The following is a 10,756-nucleotide window of genomic DNA, read 5'->3' on the forward strand; positions in this document are numbered from 1 at the left end:
ACTGCTACAGGTCTGAGATGTTTGGTATCAACCTTTTACACAGGTGTAATCAATAATTAATTCAATCTAGATTAATCAGTCACTGGGCTTCTCCTGCTATGACAAGTCAAAATGTCTGCTGTGAAAAAGGTCCATTGTTACACTTTTTTTTTGCTGAATTTTCCCAGTGAAATGTTCTGGTAACTGTTGAATTCTTCCAGGAAGCTGCTGAGTGAAGAGTGGTTCGATGCGGTTTCTTGGTCAGCCATGTTTTTTACTTAAAGTATTAATTTACCAAGAATTCATGGCAATTTAGTCCAACTTAAGATAGTCAAGAACTAGACGTCTATCTGAAGATCTAAGTGGTCAAAGTCTTTCTGCGATCAGCCAGAATTTCACAATTGAAATTACAAAGTTAACGTGTTTCTGTAGAAATGATGTATTTCTGTATAATGTGAATTTTACACAAACAGTCCAGACAAAAAACAGATTTTCTGGTGAAAGTTAAAGTTCGCAGCTTGATGCAAATCAAAGCAGTTTGGCAATCACAAAATATCAGAGACTTCTTTTTGCCCTTCAGGTCGTCTGTTAAACACTGTGTTACTCGCTGGTTGTTAATAAACAGCTGTGAAGCCTTTAAGAGGAAAAAGTGAGTTTGAATGCTCTTCCTCTCAGTATCCTGACTCACTGCAGCACTGCAGCACGGCCAAAAAAGACCAAAAAATGCCAGGATTTCAGGGTGTGGTGGTGGTGATGAGGGTGCCAACTTCTCTGAAATCACCACAGAGGAGGAATTAACTGTGATGCTGTGATATGAAGCTGTTGTTTTCTGCTGGGTTTGATGTCCGGCCAAAGTCTGAGCTCTGGGAAGCAGAGGTGTAGGAGGGTGGAGGAGCCGAGCCGGGCCGGGGGGGAAATACCAGGAGAGGTATGTCAGACGGCAGTCGGTCCAATGAGAAAACAGCTCAGCCGAGTCGATGACAAACTACCGTTCAGTCAGATTCAGTCCAACTGAGTCTGTTTGTATCTGAGCTGGAAGATATGTGAAGGCACTAAAACTAATGTGGGAAGAATGACGCGTAACACATTCTGGTGACTCTATAAATAACTGAAATTATGACAAAACATTTGGGAATCAAAACAAATGTTTGGGGGTAGCATAAAAAAAATAGAAATATGAGAAACTGTGGGGCACTGTAACATTTATTTATTTATTAATGTGTTTTTTAATTTAATGAAATTTTGTGACATGACAAATAAATGTTGGAGGCGCTAAAATATGAAATGGAAATGATGACAGATGAGGGACTATTTAAAGTTTAAAATCTTGACAAATACATTTTGGGGACACTATAAAAATATTTGGGAATTATGATGAATGAATGTAGGGGGAAGTATATAAAACTGGACTTTTTACTTTGACTGACATATTCTGTACCAAACAGGAAATGTTGTAGAGCTGCAACAATAAGTAAATTAATCAATCGACAGAAAAATATTCTGCAACTTTTTCGATAATCGGTTAATCGTTTCGGGTTGTTTTTAAGAGGAAAAAAAGTCCAAACTCTCTGATTGCAGCTTCCTAAATGTGAATATTTTCTGTTTTTTTCGTCTCTATGACAGTAAACTGAAAATCTTTGCGTTGTCATATTATTTGAGGATGTCATCTCGGGCTTTGGGAAACACATTTTCTGACATTTTATATAACAAACGACTAGAAACAGTCATAAACCAAGCGACAACCTCCGGGGCTGAAAAATGAAGCCAAAAACTGCAGTTCCTTGAATGGCCATTTGAGGCTCCAAAAGCGAGTCAATCCCCATAGACCTCCATGTTAAAATGCCCAACTTTACAGCAGAAATAAACATATTTACAGCCTGGTATAAAAAACAGTTTTGGTCTCTGTAGCTAATTTCCTCTTTCATGACAACTGTACGGGGGGTGAATTTTTTTATAACTCACCTGTTTAAGTTTTATTAAGCCGTAAAGTTCTGCATAATGAAGGACATGGCTGCTTTGAGTGACAGGTCCGCCAGCCGCTAGGTGGCTTGTTTCAGCCATTTGGCCCCGCCTCTTTGCCCATTTTTGATTGGCTGGGAGTTACGCAGCGTCACGCACTGCCAAGATGGTGACGGCCGGAGCGGCTCACTTTGAGCTTCAAAACTGCTCTTCAGAAACCAACGGGTGACGTCACGGTAACTACGTCCATATTTTTATTCAGTCTATGGTCATAAATTATAGTCTGCTGCTGTGTACATCTTCACATTTTGGAGGTGTGGGGGATTACTCTGCTGCTTTGGGCCCCAGAAACTCTTGATCCGGCTCTGTGATAATATGACGCATGAATGATATGATGTAGAAACATACAGACATGATGTGTCCGAACTGACTCCACCTCTGGACGGGACAGAAACAGCTGGCTCTAATGGGATCTTTCCTCTTCAAACCTGCATGATGTGTGCACACTCACATTTCCATATATGGAGTGCTGCATCGCCGTGAGCAACATGGTTGGTAATTTTCAAAGAATGAGGAGGGAGAACAAAAGTCAAACACAAGAGAGGAAAGCTCAGTATACAACATATTTTACCTTTTATTCATGCAGATGTTAAAGCCAGATTCTCTCATTTTCATATTTTAAACTAACACAGCACATCTCTAATCATCATCATCATCATCACATCTATTACGCAACAGTTTAACTTAAATCTGAGTTTGAAAAGCTGTTTTATCTCCTGCTCCATTTTTAGGCAGCAGGGTGGATGTAACTCTAGAAGAAGGAACAGGACAACATGCTAAGAACATAAATGTCAGAGAGCCAGATTCGGCTCTGACAGCAGTGATACATGGAGCGGCTGCAGGGTCATAAATCTGGACACAGGAAGCCGCCACATGAACCACAGCCAGGTACTGAGCAGAGAAACATGAAGACACCACAGGGAGGGAAAACTTCATGTTTGGAGTTTGGAGAACATGATCATTTATCACCGGATTATTCCAGTGGAGTTAAAGTCCAAAACAGAAGCCGTTTCTTCAGCATTGGCTTGTTATAATGATAATGGTCAGGTTTCCATCTAAATGTAGCTCAAATTTTAACCAAATTTCCAGCAAATCAGCAAAAGAAAATGTGACTAATACTACCGCTGTGTGTGAATATCAGCAGATAAACTAATCCTCCAGTTGGTGCCGTTAAACCGTTGCAGAAGAAGAAGAAACAACGAGATCATTAAAAGAGCGACAGTCAAAGCTCAAACGATGGAAAACATGATGGAAATATGACGTTTCTGTTAGTTTCATGTATTGATGTGAGGAAGGTTACAGTCTCCTCATCATCGCTGCACACAGATCTGATGTTTTCAAGTCACATGGTTCATGTACGTCATCATTTATTCACTCAGTCTGTTTACATTTGCTTTTTATCCACACAACTAATTTTACACCTCAGACAACAAGAAACTCTTATTTTTTTATTTGTGGCGTTTCCTCTCAAAAGTAGAAAAGTAGAAAAATATGTCCTCCAGATGTTGGAACCTGGCTGCAGCCACATGAGCATCAGTGAGATCCAGCACATATTAGAAACATCTCCATAAACATCTCCCCAGTGTGATGCAGAAATGTAGAATTTATGGCAGAGCTGTTGTATTGGATTGTTTTAGATCACCACAACCTGACCATGACAGCTTTTGAGTGACAAGTTGCTCTGGTTGAAGAAGTAAAACGGTTTCTTTAGAAATGTTGACATCCATCCACAACTTTTTTTATTCTCTTTTTCAATTTGCACATAAAAAACTGAGTGGAAACACTGGAAAATTTGAAAAAAAAAAGTCAAAATATCGCAAAAAAACTTGAGGTGTGAAAGTTGACGTATGGAGAATTTAGCAAACGATGTCATACAGGAAGCAGGTGACTTAAACGTTCCTGAAGCTTCCGTCCCACCGGAGAGACGGAACATGGCGGCAGACGTTTTTCACTTTCAGCTTTCCTCTTCTTCTTCATCCTGTTCAGTACGCGTCTGTATAACCGACACAGAGCCGTTATCAAAACGCTTCCAACAGCAGGAAGCTGTGATGTCAGCCGTTTGTCCTTCACCAGGATGTGATGTCATGTTTCCATCATTTCAGCTCTGACTGTCGCTCTGTTCAGTACGTCTTCTTCTGTTTCTGCTTTACTGCAGTCGACAGGAGAATCAGCACCAACATTCATTCGTAATTAAAAAAAAAAAAAAAATCGATTTTCTGAAATTTCAGTTAAAATTTGTGCTACATGTGGACGGAAACCTGACAAGTGAAAACTGTGTGTTTAAGGTTGAGTGGACGGAAGAATACAGGCTAATTTTGCGGGATTCTGAAGTAAATATTAAACTGCAGTGAAACAGTGTCGGGAACGCAAAACGTCACTATGACACCAAACATGGCTGTTTCAAACAAACCTATCCCAAAAATACAAAGAACCACAAGTCTGAACCATTTGAAGTCGTGATATCAAACATTATCAACGATGAATACAGTGAAAAACTCACTAATGAACATTTACAGTGTCTCCACCTGCCATCACACCTTCTTATGCTCAAGTTTAAGGACTCGGTTACACAAGGTGTCACGTCTGCATCCTTACTGGACTTTAGATGTGGTGGAAATTTGCTGAGTGGATCCTTAAGACTCATATTGTACAGGTGTACCTAATAAAGTGACATCTCCAACAGAGAGAACTGTAAAACTAACCATGATGCTGCGAACAGCTGAGCAGTAAACAGCGTTATCAGAGCAGAGAGAGGAGGGCGGGACGCAAAGCTGCTCAGTAACAAGATTCATGTCTGTGATACTTCTACAGGAGAAAGAACAGTAAAGTGCTGGTTTATATTTGGCTCAGAGCAGCATGTCAGGTTGTCATACATACGTTATGTTGTCAATTTGCCAAAACGATGCTGCCATCACGTCTGTTGTGATATAATATTTACTCCTTCAGGAGGGTTAATAGAGTAGTGAAGGGAGTTATTTCACACGTCTATATTATCTGTTAAGTAAAAGTGAATTGGCTCACAGTCGATCTGTGATTCAGAGCTCTCAGATCAACATGGATCTGGTTGAAGGTACAAGTCTGTGGACATAAAAATGATTCTCAAATGCACCTTGTGTCAGTTTAGAGTTCTGTATTCACATGTTTCTTTAAATAACGACAAATAAATGACAGTCAAGGGGTTTATGTTCTGACCGTCAGTTTCAATTATTTCAATTTTGTTTCTGAGAAATCACATTTTCTCTGTCTTTTTGTCACATGGCTATAAACACTACAATACCCATGAGCCTCGGCCAACGCCGTTATGGAGAAGAAGCCAGTCAATTTGAAACACTTCGTCGCTGCAGTCGCCGTCGGCCCTCTGTGCCGTAGACCTCTGTTGTTGTTCCAGAAACTATGAAAAACACGTCAGTGAGGCACATGTTCCTTCATCATGAAGAGTTTGGTCACATTAGTTTGTTTAGAAATGGCTCCGAAGACTAATAATAGTTTTAATCCTGTTTTCAGTCTCTGGAGAGTAGTTCGTTGCTACATCACAACCTTTGAGAAATTTATAATGTAAAGTCCAGAAGATGTGATCTGTAGCACAACAAGCTAGCAAAGCTGTAAACAGAACCACGTTCCTGCACATGCTCAGTAGCGTCTGCCTCACACAGAACTACTCTCTGGAGACTGAAAACATGATGCTGTTATTAGTCTTTGGAGCCGTTTCTAAAGAAACTAATGTGACCAAACTCTTCATAATGAAGGAACACGTCACCCAGTTTCTGGACAACAACGGAGGAATCAGATATATCAGCTTTGATACACACACAATACTCGTTAGTGGATCAGTTCATTGTTGGTTTGGATCCAAACATGAGATTTGTTGACAAGAAGAGAAATACAGAAAACTGCCGGACTGATCCTTTAAATTATCAAAGAGACCTTTGTGTTTCTGTGTTGAGGAAAATCATTGAAAGAAAACTTTGAAATGTGACTTTACAGAAGGAAACAAAACAGCTTTTCACAGCTCTCCAACCCAACACAGTGTTGAAGGATCAGTCTGTACAGCCTGAATCAGCAGGATGAAATAACAGAGCGAACCTCCCAGTTGTCAAACAATATCACATGAAGCGGTGTGAAGGCGTCACCTCCACCGCCACCTCTCCCTGCAGCACCAGAGTCCATTTCAGCCATGTGACACCATGAACGCCGACATAGGTGTAAATATAGGGTTCATGTTTGGCACCAAATATAGACGGTGGGTCTGTTGCATGTTACAGCAGCGGTGGGCACATTCCTCAGGCTTTTTAAAGGCCTCGGCTCAACATGGAAGAAGGTCAAAAAGATGGAACAAATGAGAGGTCAACATGTTGCGTGACCTGTGGGGGATAACTATGTCCGACAGCGGAGTTTCTGTCCTGCTGTCCTGATTTGCATGCGACTTTATGGCTGCTGTAACGTCAGCTGGCATTCAAATGCTCCAGCAGGATGATTTCACTCCACAGTCCCCAAAACTGTCCCACATTTCCATATAGAGACGCCACCATGTGCACAAGCATATCAACACTCAGGAGGAAGAGATGGCAGATATACACCTCAACCAAAGTGAAACTATATGTGAGATAAAAGAGCAAAGATTAACTAGAAATAGCAGGAAATGTCCTTTACCGTCTAATCTGGTAAATTCAATTAACGAGCGGGGAGGATAGAGAAGCAGCAGCAGGCCTGAGTGTCAGGAGGGCAGAGGAGCACGACTGTAAGCTGATAACAGAGTGACCCAGCAGCTCTAATGATCGATCAGACTGGATCAACAGCAGCACGGCTCCAATTCCTCCAAATCTAGCATCAGCGTCCCACAGTTAGGGTGCAAAACTCCCAAATCTACCACAGATCAATTGATATTAAAGTCAGACTCATGTATGATTTGTTAAGGTTGATATGATATCGATAATTGAGCATTTAATTTTGTTAAACTGATGTTAGCATTTGTAACTAACTTAATTTTTTTTTATCCAAGAGTTGTGACAAAGATCATCTCCTGAGACAAGATATTTATTAACGATTATTTTCATTATCTTATCCGCACTTTGCGGTTCTTTTTTCAATTAATCGATTAGTTGTTTGGTCTGAAATGGAGAAAAACGTCAATCGCTGTTTCCCAAAACCCAAGGTGACGTCCTGAAATGTCGTCAAACACCTTCAACAACTCAAAGATCTTCAGTTTACTGTCATAGAGACTAAAGAAACCAGGAAATATTCACATTTTAGAAGCTGGAATCAGAGAATTTGGGTATTTTTTTCTTTAAAAAATGACTCAAACTGATTAATCGATTATCAAAATAGTTGCCAATTCATTTAATAGTTGGCAACTAATCAATTAATCGACTAATCGTTGCAGCTCTTCTTTAAACTCATTAAGCAGAAGTAATGTCTGATGATGATTGACAACATAATATGAACTCATAGGTCATCATATCTAGGGGCTGTAACTAATGACTATTTTCATTATTGATTAATGTTTGGATCACTTTTTGTATTGATTATTTAGAAAATAGTGAAAATGTCCACCAGACTTCAATCATGACAACACCTGGCACATCTTTCTGTTGTCTATAGTTTGTGAAAAGATTGATTGGTCAGATTAACAGGATAATTATCACTAATTGGTTTAACTAACTGCTTTCAGGCTTTTTTAAATTAGAAAACGCTAATATTTGCTGGTTAAAGCACACGTGAGGATTGAGTTGTTTTTTGCCCTTTTTTAATGTCATTGTTAGTTCAATAATTCAATATATTATAATATATAATATATATTATAATATATATTTTTTGGGTGCTATTCAGACGAAATAAGGAATTTAAATTAATTTGTAATACAAAAACTCCCTTTGTTCTACATTTATATTTATAAAAATCCTAGTTTTATGTCGTTTTACTATATATTTTTTAAATTTCTTAACATTTCCTTGTGTATGAATCTTATTTTAGTTAAAAAATTAGAGATCCCTAATAAAAATTTGTTATTTGGCAAAATACACACTGAAAAGCTTTGGCGATGTATGATGGGTATCCATGACATTATTGGATATTTTATAAACCAATCAATTCATTCAATAAAAAAAAAACTTTTTTACCTTAACTTCTGCATCCTGGATCGTCTCAGCGGCTCCGATGTCCTCCACAGCCGGAGCAGGTGGCTCGGAGCGCGGGGAGGCTTCAGGCTCGTGTCGGAGCGGTTCTCCCAGAGCTCTGGACGGAGGGACGTCATCTCCGTATCCCACTTTGGGCTTCTTGTTCCCGGCCGAGGAGGAGGAGGCGCCGGGCTTCTTGTTGAGGAGCGACGAGGCGAAATAAATGGCAACGACCGTGAAGAGGATGGCGGGAAGGATGACGGTTGGGTCCAGATCCATGATGGAGGACAGTTAATAAGTCTTAATAAAGTTATTTATCAGGAGTTCAGTGTGTGAGGACAGTGTGTGTCTATCAGCCTGCAGTCATACACACACTGAGCCGCGTCCTGCCTCTCAATACAACAAAACATCCACACACCACCGGAAACAACCGCCGCTGAACATCCGGTCTGCTTCCACAATAAGAGCAGTTACAGCAAAAATAAAATACCTGTAGTGTTTGTGAGCTGTCAGAATAAACAAACAACAAAACACATATGTAAACATATATATTTACAAAAATTATATATATATATAAAATATATTTTTTTGGGTGCACAAGAACAGGCACTCAGTACAAGATCAATGGAGGCGGGGATCTACCACACCAGACAGGACCCCAAGTGCAGGCTGTGCAAAGATGCTCCTGAGACAGTTCAGCACATAATAGCAGGGTGTAAGATACAGGCAGGAACAGCGTACATGGAACGCCATAACCAAGTGGCTGGCATAGTGTACAGGAACATCTGCACTGAGTATGGGCTGGAGGTCCCAAGGTCACAATGGAAGACACCTCCTAAGGTGGTTGAGAATGACCAAGCCAAGATCCTGTGGGACTTCCAGATCCAGACTGACAAACTGGTGATGGCGAACCAATGGGAACAGAAGAAGGCAGTGGTGATAGACGTAGCGATCCCAAGCGACAGCAACATCAAGAAAAAGGAACACGAGAAGATCGAAAAATACCAAGAGCTGAAAGAGGAGCTAGAAAAGATGTGGGGAGTGAAGGCAACAGCGGTGCCAGTGGTAATGGGAGAACTGGGGGCTGTGACCCACAAACTGGGAGAGTGGCTCCAGCAGATTCCAGGTACAACATCTGAGGTCTCTGTCCAGAAGAGCGCAGTCCTAGGAACAGCTAAGATACTGCACAGAACCCTCAAACTCCCAGAGTAGAAACACACCCCCCCCCCCCCCCCCCCCCCCCCCCCCCCCCCCCAATGGGGGGGAGGAGGGTGAGAGGGAGATTTTTTGGGTGCTATTCAGTCAAAATAAGGAATTTGAATTCTTCCATTTTTTTCCTGTTAAAGGGTTTTTTAAGGAGTTTTTCCTTATTCAAACTGAAGGTCTAAGGACAGAGGATGTATTGTTGTATAGATTGCATAGATGAGGCAAATATAGGATCTGTGATTTTGGGTTATACAAATAAAAAAATACTTGACTAGTTGCCAGTATTTATATGATGTATTTTTTTGTTTTATTCATCTTGAATGTTTCTTTTTTTATCATTTATCTGTTTTTCTAACTCTTCACTTTGGTTCTTGTGTTGCTGTGATGTGTGAGGATCAATAGTCTTGTAGTCACATATTTCTGATTGTCTCATTGTTGCAACTTAAAACATCATTCTGATATAGTCATTTATAATTATGAGTTATACTAACTTGACATACCATCCATTTCAACTTAGTAAATCATTTTTTTTTTTTTTTTACAATAAAACAGATTTACATAAGCAAAACTCCACTGTGAAAATTTAAATACAAATCATACTGCAAATTATGATCAAAACTTTGAGATACTGTGTCTTATTTGAGACATATTACGGAAATTATATATTGTTAAATGTCTAATTTGTTATCTGTTTTTGTGTAAGAAGACTGTGTTTTATATAAAAACAGGGTAGTGTTTGTGAACAATCATATCTTTATTTTAGTAAAAACAACCTTCAATAAGTTTTAAAAGAAAGCAGAATGATCAGACAAACACGTTTTCAGTCATAGAAAAGATTTTATTCACCAACAAAATGAGCTTTTATCACATCAGGCTCTGTCTGAGTGTCCCGTCTCAGCACGTGAACAGACTCCTCTCCTCATTCTCGTTTCATCATCAACATTTGAGCTGGAGACACAGATTCAGCATCAGCATCCGTCCGTCCGTTCCTGCACGCTAACAACTACTACAGTTCAGAGGAGGGAGGAGACGCTCTGAGACAGAAAGCAGATGGAAGGCACCGTGTGACCGACCTCAGACCCACATACAGTAGTGCCTTCACATTAGTTTAAGAACCGATTAAAAACACCGAACACGGTCAGTCACACTGACACGCCTCGCAGGCCGACAACACTCACATATCATCATCATCATCATCATCATCACTTCTTAGAGGCACTTTAGCAACAGATGAACACCAGCTGCACAGATTCTGCAATTAATGTACTCGGTTTCAGAGAAGCTGCAGGAAGCTTTAACTCTCGGGTTTAAATGTATATATGTGATTATCCCTGAAGGAAAACGGAAAAGATTCATTATTTTATTTCTTTTAGCAGTGACGCTAAATGTTTGATGCTTTTCCTTGATCTCAAATTTAAGTAATTGGAATAAATCTTTTG

The 10,756-nt window shown here is 39.9% G+C and overlaps 1 protein-coding gene across 5 annotated transcripts in view; it reads right to left on the reverse strand.

The window, feature by feature from the left end:
- si:ch73-366l1.5 (FILIA-N KH-like domain-containing protein) overlaps window positions 1-8,522 on the reverse strand; it is a 32,061-nt gene extending 23,539 nt beyond the window's left edge. For 2 of the 5 annotated variants that reach the window (XM_042393351.1, XM_042393353.1), the window contains exon 1: window positions 8,115-8,521. In XM_042393351.1, the coding sequence (XP_042249285.1) occupies window positions 8,115-8,390 (276 nt within the window). In that variant the 5' untranslated portion in view covers window positions 8,391-8,521. Of the gene's footprint in view, window positions 1-8,114 lie in introns of all 5 variants that reach the window. The other 3 variants (XR_006092355.1, XM_042393352.1, XM_042393354.1) reach the window with 3 other exon arrangements.
- Between the last annotated feature and the right edge of the window lie 2,234 nt (window positions 8,523-10,756).

The sequence above is a fragment of the Thunnus maccoyii genome, chromosome 18, assembly GCF_910596095.1.
Source record: "Thunnus maccoyii chromosome 18, fThuMac1.1, whole genome shotgun sequence".
In the NCBI taxonomy this organism is placed as follows: Eukaryota; Metazoa; Chordata; class Actinopteri; order Scombriformes; family Scombridae; genus Thunnus; species Thunnus maccoyii.